Source organism: Callithrix jacchus, chromosome 3 (assembly GCF_049354715.1).
Source record: "Callithrix jacchus isolate 240 chromosome 3, calJac240_pri, whole genome shotgun sequence".
NCBI classification, from domain to species: domain Eukaryota; kingdom Metazoa; phylum Chordata; class Mammalia; order Primates; family Cebidae; genus Callithrix; species Callithrix jacchus.
In genome coordinates, this window is record NC_133504.1 from 46,194,284 (window position 1) to 46,220,907 (window position 26,624).

The 26,624-nt window shown below is 35.7% G+C and overlaps 3 protein-coding genes across 8 annotated transcripts in view; 1 reads left to right on the top strand and 2 right to left on the bottom strand.

Annotated features, from left to right (window-relative positions):
• LRBA (LPS responsive beige-like anchor protein) overlaps positions 1-26,624 on the top strand; it is a 772,728-nt gene that overhangs the window by 439,928 nt on the left and 306,176 nt on the right. For all 6 annotated transcript variants that reach the window (XM_017970205.4, XM_035294467.3, XM_008992610.5 and 3 more), the window contains 2 exons: positions 7,478-7,624; positions 10,141-10,277. In XM_017970205.4, coding sequence (XP_017825694.2) covers positions 7,478-7,624; positions 10,141-10,277 — 284 coding nt within the window. The remainder of the gene's footprint in view (positions 1-7,477; positions 7,625-10,140; positions 10,278-26,624) is intronic.
• On the bottom strand, positions 13,609-16,352 carry MAB21L2 (mab-21 like 2). Its single transcript, XM_054253612.2, has one exon. The coding sequence runs from the start codon at positions 15,266-15,268 to the stop codon at positions 14,189-14,191; it is 1,080 nt and encodes a 359-aa protein (XP_054109587.1). The 5' UTR covers positions 15,269-16,352; the 3' UTR covers positions 13,609-14,188.
• Positions 18,039-19,077, bottom strand: LOC100398547 (uncharacterized). The gene is made up of 2 exons (XM_002745410.7): positions 19,018-19,077; positions 18,039-18,768 (listed from the first exon to the last, which is right to left on the bottom strand). Exon 2 carries the CDS (start codon positions 18,744-18,746, stop codon positions 18,174-18,176), a length of 573 nt encoding a protein of 190 aa, XP_002745456.2. The 5' UTR covers positions 18,747-18,768; positions 19,018-19,077; the 3' UTR covers positions 18,039-18,173.

Sequence of the window (26,624 nt, forward strand, 5' to 3'; positions counted from 1 at the left end):
CAGTGCATATGACTATGATTCAGTTTAGGTAGAAGTCCGATAAGTAAATTGGAAAAACTGAAAAGGTCCTTTGGATTTGATACTGTATTTTTTATCATAGAATTTCACTCATTATTTTATGATTTTTGAAAGTTAAGAAATATTGATGAAGGAGAAAATGCTCCTCCCCACATTAAAATTATTCTGATTTTACAAAATACAAATCGGCTTATAATAAGGTCAGAAATACTTGTAATTTTCCTTTTTTAGTATATTGGTTTAACATGCAGCACTTTGTGGTTAAATGGAAATATGTAGTATACAAAATAAATGTTAATTTATATTCAATAACGATATTAAGAATTTAGATTAAAAATCTGTAATCTTATATTTGGCCTCAGTCAGGCAGCTTAACCTCTTGCACTCAGCGTTAAGGAACCATTTCTAGAAGAAAATGTCCATAATATGTCATCAGATATAACACCAAATGTGACATCAGTCCTTTAAAATAAATGATCTTACGGAGAATAGTCAATAACGAAGTGATCTAAAAGCAATAATAGTTTCATGGCCCTGCATCTTCAACTACAGGAGGTGGATAAAGAGAAATAAAATGTAGAATTAATTAGGCCACTTTTGTTTTTACAGTACATATACTTTTTATGTGATGATAACCGATTTCAGAGGGTTTTTTTTCTTTTTGTGTTTTTTGGTTTGTTTTGGTTAATGATGCTTACGTTAAGAAAGTGAACTTCTTTGCAATTTTTAGCAAAATGTATTACCATGTACACTTAAAATTTGAAATTTATTTTTTTGTCTTCTAAAACATTATTTACAGTAATTTGTGAGTTCTGAGATCTATGCATGGTAATATGTTTTATGAAAACCTTTTCCTTTTATATCTGGCAGGGGAGGATTTGTTTTCTAAAATGCACATAGACAAACTATTAATATTTTATCCTTAGATATCAATAATTCAATTTAAAATTTGTGGTATAGATTTAATACAGAATTTATTAAAATATATTCTTTTCAAAAATAGTACATTTAAACATTTTGAAGAATTACAGGATTCTTAATAATGAATAAATTTTAATTGTTGAACTTTATCTTTTAAAATCATGTTGTTTTGTCAGCTTTTTAAATGCTAAGCATCTGCAATAATGTTTGACAAAAAAACATTTATTAGCATGCTTTTACTATCATCTAAGACTCTTGATGTGTGTAGAAGCAGATTTCACTCTGATTACTCTAGGTAGTAATTGAAAGGTTAATACAAGTTAATTAATTATCTATATTTTATTGTGCATTTTTAAATTGAGAGGAAATAGCAAAGGTAAGCATTGAGTAATATTTCATAGTAATCTTGTAATTATTATCACACTCCAAATATTATGAACAAATTTTGAGTTTGAAATATATGTTTAAAAATCTAAATGTGTATGAGATTCTTCACTTGTCTTACAATTACAGAGATATATCATTTAATATAAAATTTTTTGAAAAAACAAATTCTAATTATACCTCATATTTATTTTATTTTAAACAATAAGGAAGTCAATTCAGCACATAGATTGTGTTATGGTATTGTTTGATGTCAGCATAATTTATGCTAATATATTCTGTAAACAAAGAGCTTAATTTTTTACTGGTTTATTAAGTAAAGTATTTTATACTGACATTCAATTTTAATTTGGTGTTTAAAATTTTTGGAGCATTAAAGAAGCTAATCAAAATGAACGTATTAAGAATTAAGCATGCAAAACAAAATTGTTAATGTGATCAAAACGTATTTGAAATTAATAGATTTTTAACATGGATACCGTGCTTCAGTGTTGAATTTACATATTTAAAATAGATATTAATGAGAATAGTATGTCAATCCTATATTATTATGACTTCCTTTATTTATAATTTATTTAACTAAGGAGACAGGACATTTTAAAAATGCCAAATCTTAGAACACCATGAACTATATTATCATTATCAAAGCAAGACATCTAAATAGAAGTGCCATTGGAGATTAGTTATGTATTTTAGTAGAAAGAGCCATCTTTTTTATAGATTGATTTGATTTGAAGGAAAGCCTCTAGTGTAAAGGTGGCAGAGTAAATACCTGAAGAGTGATGTTCTCTGTTTGGGCGATCAATACCAGCCCCATGACTCTACTTCTGGCTACCTTCTAGTTAAAAACAAATTTTTTAATTCTGACAATTTAATTGCCCTTCCCAAGTTCACATTAACTTGCTTGGGGAAAAAAGCTTTAGGTAATTTTTCAAACAGAGACCCTCCAAAGTGGTTATTTATAAAAGTCATGTCGTAATGGGAGATTTCTTTAACTTTGCAGATACTAAGTCATATTTTAAAATTAAAATTAATACTTCCTCTTATGATTAAATATTCTTTATGGAAATTATCAGCTCAGGCAAAGCTGAGTATTTTATTCTTGAGGGCATTTTCTTTCATTTTATAGTTTTAAAATTTATTAGAAATTATTAGCAATGATTTGTAACATTTTTGTAATGCCAGAGCCCAGGTTAGCAGTTAATTATTATCAGAGCATTTTGGATGTAGAAGGAACCTAAGACTAACATCTGGTTTAACTTTATTCTTTACAGATAAGGAAACTGAGGAAACAAAGGACCAATATAGTTTTTGGTAGATAAAGGAGTAAAGCCCAGGTTAACTGACTGAAGCCTACATTTTCATATCAGTGTGCTGTGCTGTCTTCTAAAATTTATTATTAAATATAATGGGAATTTTATATTTAAATTAAAGCCACATAAAAAGTGTTTTAAATGGTAGAATGATTGGTTTTAATTCAGGTGCTAAAACAGTTTAGCAGAGAACCCTATTGAATTCAAGACATTTTTATTTAGTAGAGAATGTGCTTGCTAATAGAAATAATGAGAATTTAACATAGTTTTAAAAGTATCTTGTAAGCATATGGAATGATACAAGTAACTCATTTGGTTTTCTAGGGATGACAGATCATGTAAAGGTCTTAAATCATTCCATTCTCTCATAACTTCAATAATACCAGATACTGTTGCTTCCTTTTTAGGATCAACGTATACTATGTTCTCTATCTAAAATTTTCAGTAACCAATGGTTATTAGGAGATGCACCTGGCTTGTTCTTCTACTCATTCTTTGTAGTTTAATTATTTTTTTTCAGAGTCAATTTTCTTGACTTGGAATACTATGGACATGGCATAAAGTACAGAGGGGAATTAGTTAGATTAGAACAATAGTTGATTATAAGATATTCTTTATGTGTCCTGTTCAGAATACAGTTATAATGTGTGCTTCACATTGCTCTAAGTAGGTATCCATTTTTATTTTATGTATGTTTGAAGGCACTTTGTTATTCCAATAGTAGTCTTTTTTAAAGTGGCTAATTCTTAAAGTATAAACTTATTTTACTTTGATATAGACGATTGATGATTCAGTTCACTTGCTCAGTAGATGTTTGAAAAGGATTTATATTGAAGGTGGAACAGTTTTGTGTGTGTTTTTGCTCTTTTTATATTTTAATTCTACTTACCTGCTTTGTGTTGGATAGATGAATCAACTCATGTCCAGAGTTAGCTCTAAAGAACTTGAATTTTACATTTTGAGGGCCAGCCTCTCTCTCTTAGATCTTTTATTGTTTTTAGCCTCAGTGAATCAAATCATTTTTAAAGACAGCATTTTTGACAAATTTCTCCAATTTTATGTAACAATTGCAGTTTAATTATTAAGTTACGGTAAATATTAAACCAGAATAAAAGGCATTTCTTAATAGTGATATGAAAAATTTAAATATTCATCACGTTAGTAACAATTTTGTTAGCTAGAAATATCTGAATTGAGCTTTAAAATGCAACCCAAAATATATTCTGACTTCATTCATTTAACTTTTAGACTAGTGTAGAATATATTCATAGAAGGTATCAAAATACTTGTTTATAATGGTTGATTGAGAATAAGTCAAATGGAAGTTAAAATATACTTTTCCCAGCACATATAAACATGATAATAATCCTTTATTTTATGCTTGGAAAAGTTTTGTTCTAATTTTTTTCAAAATTTCTTTAGCAGAAAGCTATTAGACCACTGAGAATTGAATACCAGCGCATGTGGTGTATATTAGAGTACTGTTGGTAATTTTACTGCTGCTAACTTAAAATCCTCAAGGGGGAGTTAATTACAGGAAAACCATTCTAAATATCAGTAAGCCGCATATTTTCCATGACAAGAGGTTTTTTCAGTGGAGCTTGAACAATTCCAGAATCTGAGCTTGTAAAAATAAGTAAATAAATAAATTAAAGTGGGTGTGTGTACGCATACGGTACACCTATAGTATGTAAAATTTTTAATGAAACTTTAATTCAGAAGTTATCTTACTGTGTTTTAATATAGGCAGCATGATTAGAACATAATTTAAAAATTTTTAATTGCAATTCGAAGGGATAATTATATTTTTTGTGGTTATTTAAACGAATGTGAATTTATTTTTTGGGCTATTTTAAACCGTTACATATTGCCACTGGGGACCCTAATTTTTTTGTAAATATTTGCAGATTAAAGAAGTTTCTTCTTTTTTCCTTTCAAATAAACTTGGTGTATTTTAGGACATGTATGGCAATAATCAGAGGAAGTAATGAGCAGGGCATTGAATTTAGTTGTTTCTGATGTGTTTGGCATGTTCATCAGATTTAGATTTGGAAATGAATATTTTTTGTTCTTGTTTATTCTGATTTAACCTTTTAAAATGCACGATGAGAGACAAGAATTAGTAAACAAATTAATTATATATACGTTCATATTTGAACAGTGGTTGTTTTTGTTTTCTTTCATTTTCTTACCTATAAGAGCTAGTATAGCATAGTGGTTAAGAACCCAGATTCTGGCACCATGCTGCCTGTTTTTAAATCCTGACTCTAATTGTCAAAAGCCATGTTAATTTGGGCAAATTATGTAACCTCTCTGAGCCTGTCTTCTTATCTTAAAATTATAAATTAGCAGAAAGTTTATGAAAATTAAATGAGTTAACTATGTAAAGTATTTTTAACACTCCCTGTCTCATGCAAAATGATACGTAATAATATTGCCTTATTATTAATATTTCTGCTTTGAAGAAGAAATTATAAATCCAAGAAATGAAAAGAATGTAGTATACTGATTCTGTACTAAATTCTAACTGGCAAATAATAATTTATTATAATTTACTTTATAAAAACATCTAGAATATGGTGATCCATTTGCATTTCTCAGTGGCCAGTACATTTTTAATAAAGTTGATAGTAAATTGCAGACTATCTTGCTTAGCCTAAGCGCAGTGTTTCTGATTTTAGAGTAAGGAAATATCAATACTTGAAATATAAGTGATTGTAGAACATACTTCTGTTTTCTGAAAAATTATTGGTTAATTGTAAGTATATTTCTTTTTGGCATTAACAAAAAAAAAGGTCAGGTGAGATGACTCATGCTTGTAATGCCAGCAACTTTGAGAGGCCAAGGTGGAAGTATTGCTTGAACCCAGGAGTTCAAGATCAGCCTGGGCAACATGTGAGACCTCTTCTCTACAAAAAGTTAAATTAAAAAAAAAAAAAAATTAGTTGGGCATGGTGACGAGCACCTGTGGTCCCACCTAATCAGGAGGCTGAGCTGGGAGAATCGCTTGAGCCTAGGAGGTAGAGGCTGTAGTAAGCTGTTATTGTGCCTTTGCACTTCAGCTAGGGTGACTGAGTAAGACCCTGTTTCAAATAAATAAATAAATAAATAAATAAAGCCACTTTAATTAGATACATTAAAGTAATCTTTTCAAACGTGTGTCCAGACCATCATATGTGTGTGTAGCTTACAATGCAGCCTGTGGGTATGAAAGGTTTTATTTACCCATAGAGTGTATTCAAAGGTAAATATAGAAAGCTACTTCCCATGACTTCTTATTAAATAGAAACTCCTATGTTTGTTTAAGTAGCACTGTAAGTATTGTATATAAATGTTATATGTTATACATGGTGAATTCCCAATAAATATGACAAAAACAACTTTTACGTTTAGCATCATCCATAAACATACCTATCAAACCCCAAGAACCTTTGATCTGCCAAATTAATCAGGTAACACATGTGCAGTTTAACTATTTAGAATAAATTATATGGATTATATATTAGTCATGTTACTGCAAATTGACTGCTTTATTCTTTCTGGGGTTTGGGCCTTATGCCTAGGCAGAAGCTGCAGTGAAGCAAAAAAAAACCTAGCCATCCGATTTCCATATCAATAGCTGCAGCCTGGGTGGATCAGGTGCTTTACCTCAGGGATTTATCTAGCTAAAAGCCAGGAGGGTCAGGTGAAGATTCTTAACTTTGGCTTATATGACATTATTCAAAAAAAAGAAGATTAAGAAAAAACACACATAGGAAGTTTTACATATCACAATTCAGAAGTTAGCATCTGCCTTCCTGCTTTTCGTAAGGAGAAAGCTGCTCAAAACAACAAGAGGAGCCCTGGAAGGATGCGGGTTTTGAATCAGAGTTTTGAATTTCAGCGTTTTCCTCTTTCAGTTGTGTCTCTGCTCCCCTGTTGGATCCCATTGTTAAGTGTAGGTGCTCCGCAGAGCTGCTGCTTCCCTTCCTAGATGTGGTGTTCTCTTTTCCTCTTTCTGCCTGCAGTTGCTGCCTTGTCACAGTGCCTGAGTCTGGTACTGCTGCTCTCCACAGGCTGCTCCAGTTTAGGCTGCATGAGGCCCCTTGCCCACATGCCTCTCCTCCCAGGCTTTCTGTTATGTTTGCCCCCGGGGTGCCTTAGCCCTTTAGTTTAAACAGGCAGAGGAGGTAGTGTTTGAGCTTCCACTTAGTTTCCACACCGCCTTGCTCCTGGATATTTGTATAAGGGGCGAAAGGGCAGGGGAGTGAGTGTATGTGTGAACATGTGGACAAGAGTAATGTGAAGGAAGGAGGGTGAATAAAGAAGGGATTGCAGCTTCAAGGAGCTGCTGTAGTCTTGTTAGTGTCAGATACGGCTTCAGTATCTGGGCCTAAATCCTCATTGGCCTGTGAATGTCTCTTAGCTTCGACCCTTAATTCTGGATTCTCCTCCACAGCCACTCCTCAACCATTGCAAGATGTTTGACAGTATGACATTATTTGGGGGAATGAATCAGTCCTTACTTTTTGGTGTTAAATATTGTTTCCAAAACTGGGTTTTGATTGTTCCTATTAATGAGTTTTCAAAAAAAGTACTGCTTTTGAACCTACTCCTGCCCTAACTATAAGTAAATAAATGGTATGGTGAGCAGTACAGGGGTCAGATTTAATGGGATTATGGTGCTTGTTTAGGGTAACATTAGACTAGGTTGGGGGATCGAGTCACTTTCTCCACTGTGGCTGACTCTGTGTATAAAAGATTGACCGTCTTTGGCCACCTACCCTTACCTAAGCCCCTACCCCTCTGCCAAAGTGCTCTTCCCAGAACTGATGGACAGCTTTGTTTCCTTTTCATTTCAGCCACAGATGAAGATATCCTTGCTAAAGGAAAACAGTCCATCAAGAGTCAGGCTTTGGGAAATCAGAACTCAGAAAACGAGATCTTCCTGGAAGGCGATGATGATACTCTGTCATCCGTAGATGAGAAAGATTTAGAGAATCTTGCTGGTAAATTTGGTGGTTGTGCAGCTATTTCAGCTACCCCTGGGACAATAAGCATCTAATTACTTATGTTTTCAGCTGTGACCACTAGGACTCCCAAGCTTACACCCACAATTACATTAATTGGTTATTTCAAACACTTCCCCCCTTATTTTCTACAGTTTCTCTTTTATTTTTCTATTCTGTTCAATCTTCTTACTCTCCTCATTTTTTTTTTCTTTTATGAATAATTTTCACTGAAAAAGAAAAAAGTTTAAAAGTAGCAACAAAAGAACAAAATTGCTTTGCCCATCCCATAGAAGTTACCAAATCTCTGTAAATTAGGACCATAAGTAAAATTCTGCCAGTTTTGTTTTTTTTTTCTCTAAATAAAGCTTGGAGGGAGAGGAGCTATTTGATTTGATATACAGGTCTTAGGGAACATGCTGTATATGCATGTAACTCTCTCAAATCAATTCCAAGAATGCCATGACTTTTCACAACATTTGTGTATTTTGCCTAATGTAGGAATTTTGATTTGCACTCTGTAGATTCTCAGTTTTACATCCCTTATGGGAAAAATTATCTTGTTTGGCCGGAAATTTTAGTCATTCATTAAATGGCTTTTTAACTTTAATACCTGTGGCTCTGCCCCTCAAGGAAGAAAGTCTGAAGGGTTCTATAGTTTCTATAGGTGAAAATTACATAGTCTTCAATTTTGATAATTTTAAGAGAAAAGGCATTAAAAATCTTGCATTTGGTGACATATCTGCAACCTGTGCTACTATGCCACTTGGTAATGAAAAGCAAAAAGAGAAGATAGTATCTTCTTTGACAACTGTAAACCTCTTTGTAAAGTAAAATAAAATTAATTGGTGGGAGAGGAGAGTAAGGTAGATATTGCTCTTCTGTAGTCTTTTCCTTCACATCCATTTGCCCATTTCCTTCTTTATTTTGTTTCTATTCTTGCTATTAGTAATACATTCATACAGTAATAGAGGTGAAAGGGTAGTTTAATTATATAATCTTGACAATGGCAATAGGATTAAGAAGTAATCCACACTAATAAAGTGGTGTGGGTTAGAAATGAAGTGGAAATTGTCAGGGGTCTTCTGTAGGACCTAGGCTGCCCTAGCTCCTGCAGCTGTCTGCTTACCCTGTAATTGAATGTCTGAGAGTGATTGAAAAAATGTTATTTCTTCTCAGTATTACATGCTAATGTACAGAGGGCAAAAGGAGACAGCAAAAGAACACATAGCTTCTTATTTCATCCATTTATAGGGATGAGCTTTGGGAAATCATGGCTGTTCTGCAGCTATCTGCTGCCCATCTGCAAACACAATGTATTTGTACATTGGGAATAGAGGGCAAAACCTGCTCTGATCTCTGCAGAGCATCCCTTCTATTGTCCTACTGGCACACATTAAGATTGATGTGAGATTAAGCACTATCACCCTTCTAACAATCGATGGAAATGTCAATTCATCTGAATTTTGAAACACTTATTCACCCATTGATTACCTGAATAGGCACACCTTGTTTATAGGCACTATATTAATTCAGAACTATAAGTGCCAACCTTCTCTTATGCTGTTTTCTTCCCCTGTAGGATTTATACCATGAGGAATTGACAATGGAATTCCAAATTCTTTCTATATCAATCTTTCTCTATGTGTGTGTGTGTGTGTCTGTGTCTGTGTGTGTATACACACACATATATATATAACATTTTTAGTTCATATTTTTAGTTCAAATACATATTATGCTGTTCTATCTGTAGTGAATCTATTGTTTTCAGTAGCAGTCTGATTTGTCTCTTTGATAATCCCTGTGGAGATTTGATTATTCCAATAAAAATTCATTCACTTGGAAACCCACCCTCCAGCTGTTTACTCCCAGAGTCCCTGAACTACACTAATATTAGATTTTGAAGCATTGAACAATACTTAACAGTTGAAAGGAAGGGTTAGAAAAGAAGTATTTTTGCCAGTCATTGATGGGGTAAAGTTGTTATGGGAGAGGTTTTGTGTCAAGCTGGCATAAAATCTCTATCAGAAAGTATGGTTTAACATTTCCCACTTCATTAATAAGCTAGTGATCTTTTTGCAGTCGTGCCTCTACCATACTGTAAGCTAACCCCTGGCTTTGGAAGCCTATTGAGGCTTCCTTGCTCCTGGTTGTTGTTCATGTTGTTAGATAGCCTGAGGCTTGTTTTCTAAATGGAATGTGGATGGACTTATTTAGGCAGAGCCACCTTCTTACCTAGAGATTAGACCAAAGCTTTGCAGACTCCCTGTAAAATAATTGCATCCTAGTTTACTATTATCATTAACCAACTGTTATAAATCTTCTAGTATGAGAATCCTGACTTTGCATTTTCAGAGGAAGATTTGGGGTGGACAGAATATGTAAGTGTAGAGGTAGTTGGCAGGCAATTCAGTATTAGAAGTGAGAAAGAAAAGATTAAATACAATTTCAGGTCGAATTTGATTTTTTGAAAAATGTCATTCCAACTTGCGTGGTTTGTCTTTTCCTTTTGGCAGGTCCTGTTAGCCTGAGCACACCAGCTCAGCTTGTGGCCCCCTCCATTATAGTAAAGGGCACTCTTTCTGTTACCTCCTCCGAACTCTATTTTGAGGTGGACGAAGAGGATCCTAACTTCAAAAAAATCGACCCCAAGGTGAGAAGATAAGGGGGTTTCATTTTTTCTTATGATGGGATGGTGGGTGCTGTTGGGTGGGATTGGCATTGGTAAATCTGACAGGCTTAATTTGAATTTCTTCTAAATTGCCTTGGCTTATATGCAATGTCATTATCTTCTTTAGCTTATGATTCCCTACCAGTTAGATTATTGAAGTTCATTTAGATTAAAAAACAAATTCTACTTAATGGCATTTATCATTAGCTCTTTGTGAGGAGGGGAAGGAACCTCAGGAAACATTATCTATAAATATATTTTGCCTCAAAGGGTCAAGGGTGAATTAAGATACAAAATTCAGTGAGATTGAGAGTGGAATTATTTTGTTTAGCCTTTATGTTTTCTGGGTATGATACCAATATATCACTCTCCTTGCTTTGTCCCTATGACTTACTACTCTGTCGTGCATGCAAGCATGTTTTGTGTGTGCGAGATACCTCTGTTTCCTATTACCTCCAGTAGATTTTACAAGGCACTGCATAATATTCTATTCTTAAATGAAAATGTAATTTCCCCTTTAAAATGTATTTCTCATTGCTTTTCAGACCATGGCAACTTTGTTTTTACTAAGAAACATTTGTAGTACAGTCATAAAAGCCAAAATTAGGCTTATTTCAAGAAAAAGAATGGTAGAATTTGCTCTGAGAGAAAACAATTTCTTTAAAAATGAGCAAAGTAAGCAACTTGTAGAGAAAAGTGGTTTAAAACGGAATAATTTATTTTGGAGGTTGATAGCACGTATATATATATACATACTTTGAGTTTTTTGGTAGAAGGTTCTTCAATTTCATAATTATGTGGATTAATAAATCTAAATGATTTAGAAATATTTCAAAGTAGCCATTGATGAAAATGTTATAATTTTATTTAAAACTGTACAGATAAATCATATCTTGTCTTATGCATATTTCCACTACTTGGTTTCAATATTGCTGCCTTTATTAAGACAAGACTTGGTAGATTGTATGGAGCTGATTGTTTTGAGCTTGATAAGTTAGCTAATCTAATGTAGAGAAAACTTGCTAATTCTGAAATTCTAGCAATTATAAATTTTTTCTACTTTATCCCATGATTGAAATGTCTGAAAAAACCTTTCTTTAGGAAAGGAAGGTTACCAAAATTAAACTCTCTGATTTCTGGTAATTTCTGAATTTAAGAAAGGCTGGGATTTAATTTAGGATATTCTACCATGCTTTTAGACACATATAGATCAAAGTCTAAAATTTGATTTAATTTTAAAGGGTCTAATGAATTGTTCTGAAAATTACAATCTTTGCCAATCTTTGACATTAGGTTCTTTGAAGTTATTTGCTCCTTTTAAAGAAGTTATAGGTTTTATTTCTCTCTGATCTGAACCTGTACTGCATCATTAAATTAATTTTTTTCTGGTTGCCTGGGAAATATGGAGATCTTTTGGCCTAATCAAGAAATAGTCTTGTATCACTGCAACCTTCCTTATATTCCAGAAGTCAAAACTCCTGGCAATTTATACTTTAAAAAAAAAAAAAAAAATTCAGTCAATTACTGGAAGAAGTTTTAATTTTGTATAGATGTCAATGCTTTAAGGTGTTCTGTAAAAGAGGACATTTATGTTGCTGCACGGTTTTTCTCTTTTTACTGATACCTCCATTAAATTAAATAAGGAAGAAGAAAATATGTTGAATTGGGGATATTTTTGTTCTTATCAAGGCTTAAAAACTTCTTTTTTTTGGAATAGTTGGAGGGATATGTATGTCTAATGCTGCAAATACTCTTGTGAGGGAAAAAATAGTCATTTATGGATATTATTTTTATCTTTTAAACTAAACACTATTCCTTTAAATCATTTTGTGCAAATGTAAGCACATCCTGTTTATTTGAAAATGTTTCAGAACATTTTCCCCAGATAATAAATTGGTTTTTATAATTTAAAAGAATTTGTGTATCTTTCTGAACTACTCTGTGGAATACAGGAAGAGAGACTAGAAAAATTGATACGATACAGTGAGTTGAAAGAGTAAAGATGATTTCAGAACTAAAAAGATCAAAGTTTATATTTTTAACACAGGACTATTTTTATCAGGGAATCTTACAACTTAAGCCTGTTTGTCAAGTGAACTAGGCTTCAGACCCCTGAGTGGCTTTCTTGTTTTTCATCTGTTCTGCTATCCTGCTGCTCATCCCTCCATACAGCCCTTCCCCCTCTCAAACTTCTTCCTCTGATCTTTAAAATTGCTTTTTAAAAACATTTTTCTCTATACCTCTCATTTGTGCATTTTCTCAAAGAATTAAAAACTGGGCTAATACAGGGAATAAATGTCAGATATTAAAGGGTAACATCTGACATATATTCTATACCCATATCTGACATTAGCATAACTAATGGAGTATATAGTTATGTTCAACATAAAGAAGACAAACCAATTCCTTTGGGATACTTCCAGTTTCACTAATTATTTTATTTTCTAATCATATATTCCCTTGCATTAAAAACAAACCTTTGTTAAAGGTGAAACACTGAAATTGAGTATATTGGTTACCTTAGAAAAACAGAAAGAGGAGGAAAGTACTTTTCCTATTTGTAAATTCCTGAAACAGTAATTTTTCTTTGGTTATAAAAATGGTATGAAAACCTTTTTTGTTTCAATTGCATGTAAGCAGTTTCAGAATAATTCCTGAAATTTGATTGTAATAATCATAGTTATGGAATTTATAACTAAGCCATTTTAAAATGAAAGTAATTTATAAATCTGAATGGTTCATATGACCATATGCTGGGGGAGAGGATTATTGCTATAACCATTTTATTCTTTTTTGTTGTGGTTTAATTGTTAAATTTTTATTACTCAAAGCTTGAAGAGGACAAACGGTTGAAGGAAAAGTATCAACTGACTTTGTTAACTATTCAGAAAACATTCATAAATATTTCCTTTATATATCAGATTCAGGTTGGATTTTTTGAAATTATGGCATAAGAAAGGTCATCTCTTAATTTTTAACATGAAAAAGTTTTTTTCTACTTTAAAAATTAGGATCAAAATCTTTTTCATGCTTTTTCCTCCAAATTCAAAATAGATGTTACCTTTAATCTTAACATCTACAGAACAAATGTATATATTACAGTTGGGTAAAATTAATGTTTTCTATTTTCTAAGGATTGGGGTGGGAACTTGTACAGTCAATTCTACATAATGTGCTGTATTTTAAATTTTGCAAATCAGTTCAAATAGGTGCTGCTTGCATTTGGTTCCTCAAGTTCACATCTTCACATTGCAAATTATAAACTGTGATCTCACCTGCCTTCATTTAAGAACAATCCACAAACAGTCAATTACAATGTAATGTTTTTATTACTGTTTTCAACAAGGCGGCTCAGGGTGAGGGTAGAGGTGCAGGAGAGGGAGGGGCACAATCTGACATTGGCACTGAGACACGTTTAACATCAGTAAAACTTTTTTTAAAAGAGAAATTTTACATATAGTTAAATAATTTTTTCACTTGGTGACAACATTCAGGCAACCAAAAAGAAAACGAAATGGGAGGGGGAGGTGGAGAGAAAAAGGATGGGGGAAAGAAGGAAAAGGGAGAAACTACTATACATTGATTTGAAAGTGTACCTTGAGTTTCATTTTGTGGTGGCACAGCCCGATTGCTTCTTTTGTGTGACCTTTTAAATTCACATTGTTTGGAAGAAAACGATCACTTTTGTGCAAGAATGTGATTTGTTTTGGTTGGGTTGCTCTCTTTTTGTTTGCTTCTTAATTAACGAAGGTCTTCTGCCTGGTTCCTGTTTATTTCATGTGACTTACATAAAAGTTTGTGTCCAGAGTTTCTGCTGTTTATCGCTGAGTTGTGTGTTGTGTGTCTGAGAGAGCACGCCCTTTTGTGTCGCTTTTCAAGCAGTCCCCAGCACCCTATAGTTTGTCCAGGCTTTTGGGATTGGTGAGAATTTCCCTGGCCAACCTCCAGGTCTGCTTGGCAGCGCTCTCCAGGGCCGAATGGGGCTTGCCCTGAAAGAGGTCGAGGTTGGGCAGAAAGTAGTGAGGGCAGCGGCGGCACTGCAGGCAGGAGATGAGCTGCAGCAGGATGCCGTTGAGCCGGTCGCCCAGGCACGATTCGTCCCAGTCCGTTTCTCGCGGGTGTTTCTCGCACTCGTACAGCAGCAGCGTCTTCATGTGGTAGTTATTGAGCGGCTGGCCGGGCAGCTCCAGGTGGCGGTCCCGCAGAGTTTTCAGCACCGAGAGGCACTTGTTTCGGCAGCCGCCCATCAGCAGGCGGTTCTCCGCCTCCCCGAACTGTAGCACCCAGGCGTCGCTCTCCGCCGAGCTCTGCTTGCCGGTCAGCGAGTAGCACTCCTTCGAGAGCAAGTTGAACCCTTCGGCCTTGACCTCGGCCACCCGATTGGGGCCAGGCCAGGGGATGTGGGGCATAGGCCACTGTGCCGCGCTTCGAGGCCAGATCCCGGTGCACTTGAACGCCGGTGTGATTTGCACCACGTAGCGCTCCCTGATGCGCAACTTGACCTCGCTGGTGTCCGCGATCATCTTGACCACATCCCGATAGCTGCACTTGTCCACCGCCTGAGCCACCAGCGTCTGGAAACGTGAGCGGATCTTACGCGCTGAGAGATAGCCCGACGCCGTGATAAACTCGACCCAGAGAGACATGCTCCTCTTCCGGCCATCGCTCAGTTTGAGCACCGCGCAACCGGGCAGCGAGCCGTCGTCCACGAAGTTGAAGACGCCCATCTGGTTTAGGTAGAGCACCACCTCAAATTCGGTGGGCGAGATGACCTCAAGCCCTTCGTAGCGGGCATCGATCTCGCTCAAGGAGCTGATGAAGCGAGGCTCCTGCACCTCCACTTCCTTGAGCACGTCCGAGACCACCTTACAGACCTCTCGGATGGTTTTGGCGATGGCCGCCTTGCGCGCCTGGCAGCGCTCAGTGTAGTATTTATTGAGCTGGTAAACCAGCTTGGCCTGAGCGGCGATCATGTTGGGGCACAGGTCCGGGCTATACACCGGCGTCTCGCAATACGTTGAGGGATCCAAGGCTCAGGCACTGGTGGTGGCCCAGCGGCTTTCGAAAGAGGCGGTGCGCTCCCCGTTAAACCCCACTTTCACTCTCGTTTTTCACCTGGGCTGACCGGCTGATACGGCTGCCGGCTTTTTTCCTTTTCCCTCTTTCAAAAGCTTTTTTCTTCTGCAAAAAAATTAGGGGGAAAAAAGGTGATTTTCTAAAAAGAAAAGTACCTCCTGGGACCTTTTAACTTTCTCTTGATAATGTAAAGATGACCTTGTGCGAGAGCAGCGGGGTGGGGGTGAGGAAGAAGGAGACAGAAAAAAACCTCAGGATACCAAAAGGTTAGGCTTAGATGTCTGTAGCCGAGATTGCCTAGAAACCTGGAAATGAAGTTTTTTAAGTGCCAACATAAATTTAAATATAAAAGCGAAACATTCAGTGGTTCATTCTTAAACTTCTCTTCCACGCTGGTAGGACTTCTTCGCTCAGTGTAGGTGAGTACCTTCTTCCTCACCCTCCCGCAAACGGAAGGTGCAGGAGGTAATTAATGTCCAGAGAGCTGCGAAGTGCAACTCTGTCCGCCGTGCACTTGGAGGTTTGCTGACACCCCGCAGTCTCAGCGTGTTGGTCTCCTCTCTTCTCGGGGGGTCGTGTTGTCGCAGTTTTCCTCTTTTCCTACTGGAGGCGTTGTTTGGACGGGGTTGGTTTGTTTGTAGTGGATTCTTCTTACATTTCTTTAGGTGCAAACCGCTGGAAGTTGTTTGGTAATCATTTCTGCTTCGTAATTTATAATTTTGGCCCTCACAAAATCCGTTTTAGTGTGACGAAGTCGTTGCTTGCGTTGCATCTGGGGTGTAGTTATAACGATTCAAGGGTTTCCTTCTCCTCTTCTAGGTTGCTTGTACAGATTCCACTTTCTGAGTCGTCTCTCTCCCGCCTCTCCTCTCCGACCTCTTTCTCGCCCCCGTCTCCCCCTGCTTCTCTCCCCCTCCCCCTCCCCCTCGTGCTGCTCCTCTCTCTCCTCCTCCTCCTCCTCCTCCTCCTCCTTCTTCTTCTTCTTCTTCTCTCTCTCTCTCTCTCTCTCTCTCTCTCTCTCTGTCTCTGTCTCTGTCTCTGTCTCTGTCTCTCTCTTTCTCCCTTTCTCTTTCTTCTTCCCTCGCTGTTTCTTGGAGTTATTTAGTTTATGAATGGTCCCAGGGCCATCATGAGGGGGTGGAGCTTCAGCTCCAACAATCGCTATCCGAGCTGTCAGTGCTTTAGCCAATCCGAGAGAGAAGACAGGCACGCTTGGCGAGCGGTAGCAGCCACCACTGCACTTGATAAAGAAAGGGGGTAAAGAGAGAAGTAAGAAAATAGGAGGAGATAATGGAAATCAAATGCTTGCACACATTTTACAGCCCTTCTTCTTTATCCTCCTCTCTTATCAGTAGCAAAGAAGAAAAGGAGTTTATATAGAAGGGACTCTCCTGGAGATGGCTGGAATAACACGAGGGAGAGTAGCAGTGGTTCAGAAAGGTTCACTTCTTTAATTTTAATGATTCTATCAACATTGGGCAGGAGAAGGTGCAAAGTGTAACAAAATTACTTTGGCTTGAAGGCAAATGGGAGGAGAAAGGGGAATCTGGAAAAGGACCTAATTTTTCCAGGTCTCTTCCTCCTTTAAAGTCTTCCTCCCTTTCTTCCCCTCCCCTCCCATTGTTGCCAAGAACCAGAGCAGTTGCTGTATATGTGCACCAGTGGGGCTTTGGAGTGGATATAAGGTGAGGGTTTATGAACATAAATCTCTTTTTAGTAATTTCGATATGCTGTCGTAAAACAGGGCAGGGCAAAAACGACTCCAAGCACCTTGTTTGATAATTGTTTCATAATTAAGATTCACATATATTTAATACCATTATTTTATCGTTACAAGAATTAACCAGTTTCGAAAGAGAAAATGTCTAAGTTGTGAGAAACGGTGCAAATTTATATGTAGAACTTAGTAGGATATACTTTTAAAATAAGCTACTAAAATTGTTTCAAACTTAATGAAAAACAAGGGAAGTAAATGTAAACCTAAAGTTTTCTTAAAATGTTACTGTTAGAAATCTAATTATGAATGTATTCTTAGGGGGTACAAATAGAGTTTCATTTGTAAAATGATTTTATTTTCATAATTGGCTCTTGCTTTTAAAAGACTTCACTGCCACAAAAATCTGTAAGTATCCTGTTATTGATTACACAGATGGCTTCACTCCTCCCTGGGCATTTCAATGAAAGGCATGCATGTGCCTTAAGTATATGGATTATCCTTAACAAGCTGTACCCACTGTAGCCTTTCTGTACTTTTGGGTGAAAAAAAAGCTAGAACATCGTTTCTGATTTTGTTAATACTGTGGGTTTATGTATGAACCTAAGATGTCTGGATTATGAATCTTTTTAACGTATGTCAGATAGATGTGATTATTTTTAGTTTGATTTGGGAGGTTATATCCCAGCTCTGGGTTATGAGATAAAAATAAAAATCTTTGAGTCCATTTGGGTGAAGACTTCGTTGTAGAAACCTGGTAGTTCGGCTTTTTCAAAATCCCTTGGGAGGGCCTGACTTACCCTCTTAAAGGCCGGCCGGGTGAACCTGAATTGAATTGCATAGGGAAGTTAATTTCTTTCCATCTACTTGGTATCAGACACTTGGATCTTTTTGGTTCTTTCTTACATACCTGGTGCGAACCACAGGCAGTTTGTCACTCTTCCTCTCTCGTGGCTATAAATCCCTTTCCAAAGAATATTTGCTTAAAAAAAGAAACTATCTCGGATTTGTTGCTTAGGGTTTGTCTTACAGGGACTAGAGAGAACAGTCAGAAGTAAGCGTCCGCGCTACTCTCGAACTGCAGAGCTTTAGTTAACTTCCCTGGAGTGGCGGAGACTTGGGCGGCTGGCCTCCAGGCTTCTCCAGGGAGGCTGCGTGAGTCCCGGAACGCCTCGCCGTCTAAGGATCCAGGGGACCTCGCGCCCTCTGGATTCGCGCGTGGGGGAGCCCGGCTCTAACCTGCGAGGACCCGCCGACGCTCTGGGAACTCCCTGGGCCGGAGGGAACTGCGCTGCCGGGAGAGCGCTACTGGCCGGGAGGGGCTCCGAGGCGGCTTCTCGGAGGGCAGTTACTGGGCGGAGACTGGTGCTGGGGATTGAGGGTGCGGAGCTTTCCCGCCCCACTCTCGAGGTGGTCGCTTCGTCGTAGCCTCTGGCTCGTGAAGGGCCAGGCCCGCTGCGCTCCTGAGAGTGAGTGTTTGCAAACAGCCTCGGGGGTGGCGGAGTTGGTCCGCAGGGCTCCGCCGCCGCGCCGCCAGTCCCGAATCCTCTCCTCTCGGGTGGGGCGGCCCAGGCCGTGCGGACCTTCGAGCTACCACTCACCGGACACCCCGCTGCACCTCCACTCGCGGCTCTGTCAAGCTGGGCTAAGTTTTCTCGCATCCTTGTCCCCACGATTCTCCACCTTTACATACAGAGACCGAAGGATGATAAAACGTTACAAATGTTTTGATTTAAAAACAATTCATTACCAATTTACCCTGTCTTAGGTAGATGCTCTAGTAAATAATAAATCAGTTAAACAAAGGCGACTTTAATTTATGGCCGTGGTACTAATTAGAAACATCATTTGAGCAATAAACTTAAACACTTCCAGCAAATAATGCTCCCTCTTGCTGGTTCTCTTTCTCCCCCCTCCCCCACCCCAACTCACTCTGGCTGCCTCTGCTCTAAGAGCAGCTTCAGCTGTGCGTTTGCGGTCCTCTCTTCCTCTGGTTGAATAATTGAAGGGGGAAACGGTATCTGAGGAGGCTGTAATTGAAGAGCCCCTGTCACCTCTGCTTTTATGTATGTTAGTATAGAAGTCCATCAGCAGCTCCTTGATGGTGTATTAAAACGAAGTGGCAGCTCCTTCTGCAGGAGATACTATGTTCTATTAAACGAGACCAAGTGAGAGAAAGAAACTCTAGAGGCTAAAAGCCACTTCAGGTCTTCAGACCGATTCATCTGTATTCTCTTGTTATAATCCGTCTCATCATACTTGAGTTAATGAGGCAAAGGAAGGGGTGCGAAATCTGATGGTCCTTGACAAATTCATTAGGGAGGCTGCAGGACATTTTATTTGACTGTTAAACATCTTGTTTGTTTGGCTTAGGCAGTGCCAACATCAGCATGCTTCTGCCCAGAGCTGTGGTGCAGGACATTCCTAAAAGGGGAAGAAGGACATTCAGGGTGTGATTTGAATTTCTGTTTTGGATTTCGGGTAGTACATAACCCTCAGACTTCTCTAGGCTTTACCTCTCGCCTCATTACATTAGAAACATAAAGAATGTAGGTGAAATACTGAAGAGGACCTTTTTTGGTTATTACAAACTAAAGTATGCGGATGTTTAAAACTGAAAAGTTTCCAATTTCTTTAAAAAAATGAGTCAGGTTGCAGTAATTACTGTGCTGGTTTTATAGCAATGTGAATGTTTAAAATCCATGAAAATAGGCAGATTACTCATTACATCCTATTTTTACTTATCATAGTTAAATGAACTTTTAATTATTAATGGAATTTCCTGTTTCGATGAACCTTTATGAATACAGAAACTTGGAAAAAAATTTAACTGTTTGTACAAATACATTTTCAGGAAAAATTAGCATATTTTAAGGACACTTTTATGATTAAAATTAGAAGCAAAACTGAAAACTCTGGTGCTAAATAAGGTGATAAGTTGACAGAATACTTTAAAAAGTGAAAATATTTCTAATAGAAGAATAATGAGTAAGCTAGAACGCTAACCATACAATGTTTTATTCTAAGATAATAGAGTATTAGATTTTATCAACATTTTCTTGAAAAGTAGTAAGCAATCCAATTGGGATACTTTCTTGCATAGAGAATTCAGTTATATTTTCCTTCAGCATTGACTAAGCTTGAGCTTAAGTGCTTTGAGAAAGAATCCTGTCTTCCATTTATAAGAAAACAGTATGGAAGAAAAAAACCTAATGCCCTTTGCCTGTCATTTTTATACATTCCTGCACTGTTGATGAAGCTTGAACTGCTGCAGGGAATGTATGGATTTGAAAAGAAATGATTCAGTAGTTCATGTTGTGTTTCTCAGGAGCAAAATCAAACTAATGGCTGAAGTCAGTGCTTCTGTATTCTGACAGTTATAATCCTGTTTATGTTTCCAGAGAATACAAAATTCTTAAACTGTTTTATTTTTTGCTGATCTTTACTTAAAAATGAATTTACTGAGTTAACGTTAGTGCATTTTTTACTTTATCATGTTAACAAGACTTAAAATATATCTGTTATTTTATTATCTGCAAAAATAATATATAGTATCAATAATCTTTACTAAAGAGTACTCAAATTTTAGAATACATGGTTTTATTTTTATGGAAAAAATTTTAGAAGCTTTCAAAAAATAATCAGATTATTGACTTAAGAAAAGACTATATCTCTGAGGATTTATACTTTTTGGAAAACAAAGGACAACATGTTTACTGGTATACAGTCTTATCCTCTAAAATCTAACTTTAAAACATCTATGTGGTTGCTAAATTTTTAGTTCTTAGACACTTAATTATTCTACATACTTATAAAAATGCTTGTTTTTTGAAAATAAAAATTCATTTTTATTTTTGGCCAAATTATAAATGAGTAAATAAAATACTATTAAGTTCTCTGAATTTAAAATTATTTCATTAAAAAAAAAGAAAAGTAAATAACCCAGACATGATTTATTAGTGTGTTCTACTTGATGAAATTTTACTGAAGTGATTATATTTAAATATATGTTAGTTGTGTTAATGACAATCAAGATTATACTATCCACATGATAAGTCAAAGTAAAACTACATTCTCTTGCATTCTCTGTTAAAGGATTTCATTTTCTAAAACTCCAAAGTGTCATGGAGACTGTTTCTAAGCTATTGGTAATTATTATTCTGCCATCAGTCTAAAATAACCGGTAATAGAATGTTTGCCTTGAACAGTTTAGCATAGTGCCTATTAATAATTTTATATGGTCAAGCATGCATTTGAAACAAGTTATTCTTACCCCCTCATAAAGAGCCTTTAAAAGACAAAACCAAACATTTTTTTAAGTCTCTTTGATTAGTAACCCAAGGGTATTGTTCTCATTTGAACCGTTTGAACTTCAGTTAATTTTATGTCAGGTAAAAGCAATAGCTTTAATTTTGTATAGTAAGCTTATCAAACTGCACTGAAAAATAAAATGCTTTTATGTCCTTTTGATGAGTATTTTTTGCGGGCCTTTTAAATTTGTTTGGATTGTCTTAGATAATATATACGATTAGAGATGTTTGTTACCTATTAGATTTTTACAAATATAATTGTATTATATAGTGGGATGAGAAAATTGAGACTATGCTACATATTAGGATTTTTCCCCAAGTTGAATAGCAACTGCATAAGTGAGTACTTTATTAAACTATATATAATTTGATGTCACTAAAAATATACAATGATAGAGTAAGGAACTTGTGCTCTGGAAAATGGAAGTAAGCAGCTTTTAGCCTGACTGAGAAGTAAATACCATTATATTATTGAGCTAGGATGTGAAATAACATCCAAGTTAATTCAGCAAGTATTTTTTAGAATGTTTCATTGAACTTGCTGTATTCTCACTTATATTGGTATATGTCTTTTGACCTTACCAAGAAATCATGTATCTTTTTCTCATTTTAAATGTATACATTTTTGAGTTGTAACAACTACATTCTTTTGTTTACCTATGTAGCTAAGCAGTTCTGAAAAGCTGGAGCAAATATTTTAAAAATTTTCTTTTCCTATTCTTTCTTGTTCCATCCTTTCTTCTTTTTCTCTCCCCTCCTCCTTTTTGGAAAATGTTTGAATTTATTAATGTACTATTAGGCAAATATTAAATTTTACCTGCCAAATAACTTTGGTTTTCATAAGTCACTATAATCATGAGATGAAAGGTATATTTTATATTTGGTAGAGCCAACTGCTAACTTTAAGAAATGAATGTATAATTTGTGGATTATTCTTTGTGACTTTCCCAGCTGGAGTACCAAATTTTGCTGGCCTTTAATATCACTTGCAGAAGTTAGATAGAAAAACCGGGATCAGACAATAATTAATATAAATGCTAAAGAAAATTGAAAGCTGATCTTACGGTTTCAAGAAGATGTGGTTGCTTTTGTTTATGAAGATAATATTATTGACTCACATTGTGTAGAACATGTTTCTTAGGATATTACAGCCATCCCCACTCCCTTTCTACTTTGTTTTGTGATCAGTGCCAGACATTAACGAAACAGATGAGTGAAATTAGAGATGTGGATTATACTATTATTGAGCTGTACTTAGTTTAGAATATAATATTTGGCATTATGTTCTATTTCTTTCAGGTCATATGAGACATTTTGTGTGCCTGTGTTTAAAATTATGAGTTAAGCATATCGCCTGGATAGGTTTTGTTTTACTTTAGAAAAAGTAGCCATTTTAAACATTTTATTTTAAAATGTATTGGTTCTATAGCATCCTATATTATTATGAATAGTAGTAATTTGGCATTGATCTTCTGCTAAGATTACAGGAAATACTTAATGGGCTTTGTGTTATTTTTAATGGAAATGTTAAAAATCTAACTTGCCCCGTCCTTCAAATGTTATGAATTAGTGTAAAAGTGATTTGCAGAGAGGTTTCTCTGATTGCTTGTAGTGGTTAAAAAACAACAAAAAAAATCTTCATCAACTGCAATCTGTGTATACAAGACATCTGTGCAGTATAAATGAAATAATATTTAATGATCTAAGGAATGGAAACTTTACCCATCTCAAATAAAGCTAGATATAAAACAGCTGTCTTGGCCTATGAATATCAAGGTTCTGCCAGTCTCTTTCCTGAATTTTTCCTTCCTACCTTCCCTTACTATCTTTGGAGCATAAAGAGTCATGCTCTTATTTTCTGACTGATTTGGTGTCTAGGTAATTATGTTTAAAATTGAGGTTAGTAGTTCTAAATCTATCTAGATTGAGTAAAAAATCTTTGATCTATAGCTATGACTGTTTTCAAATGAATTGCTTGCTGGGATCAGACACTATCCATACCCTTTCACTTTGTTATCAGCTATGTACACACAAAGGAGCAGAAAGATGACCAGATGCTTAGTTAATCATCATATTAGATCAGCAAAGGATTCCAACCATACTTAATTGGGTCTTCTATTTCTAATATTTGTTTTACAGCAACTTTTTGGTTAAATGCTTTACAAATCAACTAATCTTTTCTGCAAATAAAAACTTTCTATAAATTATGTAAATTGAAAATGAATGATATAAGTCTATGTATTTTTGTAAATATAAGGTGGTTGCTATTTAGTTTACCTGGATAGATAAAAGGAGATAGTGTGAGAGTATCAGCAAAGTATCAATCTAGGAAACAAAAAGCCCCAAATTTTTGTCCTAGTTTTGTTATCTGGGTAACTTTAATGAAGTCACTATCTTCACCTATTATTTTCTCAATTGTTAAATGAGGGACTGGACTAGGTAATTTTTCTATCTTCTAGATAGAAAAAAAAGTCTGAAAATTTCCACCATTACGTGACTAAAGTCGTTGACATCTTTATTAGTTTATTTCAATTAAAAATCTTTCTGCAAATATTTAGGCTTTCAGTGCTGCACTAACATAGGTATATGAAAGTTATAACATGAAAAACTCCTAGACAAAAATAAGCTTATAGATATTTTAGATTTATGGAAGAAAATTGCAAACTATAGTTTGGAGACAACTGTGAGGGACATTGAAGTGGCAACTTGGGAAAATTCTGAATACACTAATTATGGCTTGATAGGAATTGAATCAAAATTATAAAAATGCAGTATGTATTTCTGTATATAGAAAAATAATGTATGTTTAAATGTATAAACAAGATGTGTTTTTCCCTAAAATATTTAATGGACTATCAGTGTTTCTGACATTTTTATGAAGATTGGGTATTATGTAAATATTAGTTCTTGAAGCCAAAGTAAGTTCCCATTCACAGTTAGCTTTAAAAAAAAGAAATTATTCGTCTTCTCTTTAGAGAAATGACATTGTGTTAAGCAACTATGATATTACCAAGTTCATACTGTGTTAAAAGATAGATCTAAGCAGGGAAGTGGTTTTCAAAACATGAGTCACTAAAGAAAGGAAAGTTTTTATACTGCTTTATCATGCTTTTCACTTGTTTTCATCAGAAGATCTGACATGCATAAAAGTGTTAACATCTTTTATTTTACAGATGTTCTTAGTTTTCCCTCAAACTATAAACGATGCTATATCAGAGTAGCATGGTAGGAAATAATTTCAACACCTCCTTCCACTTATGTGATAACTTCTTATTTGTCTAAGCTTGTGGATACTTTAGGAGGGAGTGAATTGAGGCAAAAAAAGATAACATATTGGGATCTAATTGTTCTCATTTTGAGATATATACCAGTCAGTCTATCTGCTATATAATATTCTCTCTCTAAAATAGGTTTTAAATGGGCATATTTTTACTTCTGTGTTATGGTCATTGGAAGTCCCTCATTAGTTGCAATAGGAGTGCCAGGTGACCAACAAGACTTGTTGATGGGCACTCTGTGGGTTTGCAAAGTGCAAATCTAAAAGACTGAAAGAGGAGAAATGCACTGCTGTTTGTGAATTTATGTTTTATCTCACTTCACTTGAAAATTTATGGGTAGTGTGGCTTAAGGGTGCTGGAGTTGTGTGTTCCAGGGCTTGCCCCTACTGATAACACCCTTGTTGGCGTGAAAGTGCAATGCAAATTATGACAGTTACAACCTTCTGTTTTGTTTAACCTGTCAGTAGATTTCCTGGCTCAGTGCTGAGGGCAATGGTGTGTTCAGCTAGTCCATATTCACCTAAACTTAAAAGGTCAGGTTTCTACAGGCAAGCCTAGTCAAAGCCTAATTGATGAGGAGGGCAGGGAGACAGAATTTACTGTTCTGTTGGCTAGTTTCATATCGTTAGGTTGTCCTGAAAGCATCAGGCAGTCACAGCCCCTTTCATGTAAGTGCTGACCCTAGACAGGAGCTGACAATCAAAGAAGGCAGCCACAGGAACCAGTGCAAGTAGGCTATTGATTTTTCAGTTAGGTCTAAGTAGTTTGTAGTATGGGTAATGGGTGACAGAGGCAGGTATGTCATTATCAATGAGCTCCAGAACAGTAGCGACAACCCTCCCTCATATTTCCTTCAGCACTGACAGTATGCATCCAGAGGCGGTCAATAAATCGCCCAACCTTTAACTGACAAGTGACTTGGAGATTTAGGTTGAGCAGTGGAAGTTACAGAGCTAAACTTCTTTCCTTGAACTTATACTAGATCTAGCAATGGAGTCAGTAATTATATTCTAACTTTTTAAAGTTTTCATTTGGATAAGTCTGTGCAGCTGCAAGATCAGAATTTTAAATGTTTGAGAATTTAAGAGGCATATTTACTTAGTTAACTAAAGATAGAAATGAGCCAATCATTTGTAAATGCATTCTGCAAAGATAAGAAGTTGGGTTGTTACAGTATAGTTTTGCTTTTATTTTAGACTAGCTTCTTATTTAATCAAAGATACTTCTGTTATAAAAGTTCAATAGTTAGAAATTGCCTCTCAAAATCCATTTTAATTCCTAATCTCCTCCTAAATGTTTTAACTGCAGACCAATTTTCAATAGAAAAAAAATCTTGAACCATTTGTAAAAGCCACTAAACAGTTGCTATTTGACCTTCAAATTTGTTTTGTAACTTTTTCACAATAAAATAGTAGAAGGATCATTTAATGACTATAGTTTGATGAATTATAGTTGCTTTTGATTTACAAAGAAATAATATTGATTTTTGCTTTCACAGCATTTCATGTGGTTATTTATATTTAAAGAAGATATAATTTATACTCATGTAAACACAAAAGTGTTACAGGTTTTGATTAAAAATACACATGTTCTAAAAGGGATATAAAATAATTTCAAGACATTTTAAATTTAAACCAATCTCCATTTTGTTATAATATCTAATTAATATGAAGAGATGATAATATTTATAACTAGAAGTGGGAGTTTGGGTTGTACCAGGACCCTTGGAAACTATCACATGCTTACATTTAAAAAAAAAAAAAAAAACTTTAAACAGATTGAAATAAAACAGAAAAGTAAATGTTTTTAAAAACTTCCTTAGATAACTTATTGCTATGATATCTTGTTTAACATTGTGATATTGTACAGAACCAGAGTTTGTCTGTAGTATCATCTAGCTGTAGAGTACCCTGCTTGGCCACATGAATCATTTTCATTTGTCCAGTGCAAC

Bases quoted from the DNA above. Each gene is read 5' to 3' on its own strand.
- MAB21L2 (XM_054253612.2), bottom strand. From the start codon at position 15,268: ATGATCGCCGCTCAGGCCAAGCTGGTTTACCAGCTCAATAAATACTAC.
- LOC100398547 (XM_002745410.7), bottom strand. From the start codon at position 18,746: ATGCGAGAAAACTTAGCCCAGCTTGACAGAGCCGCGAGTGGAGGTGCA.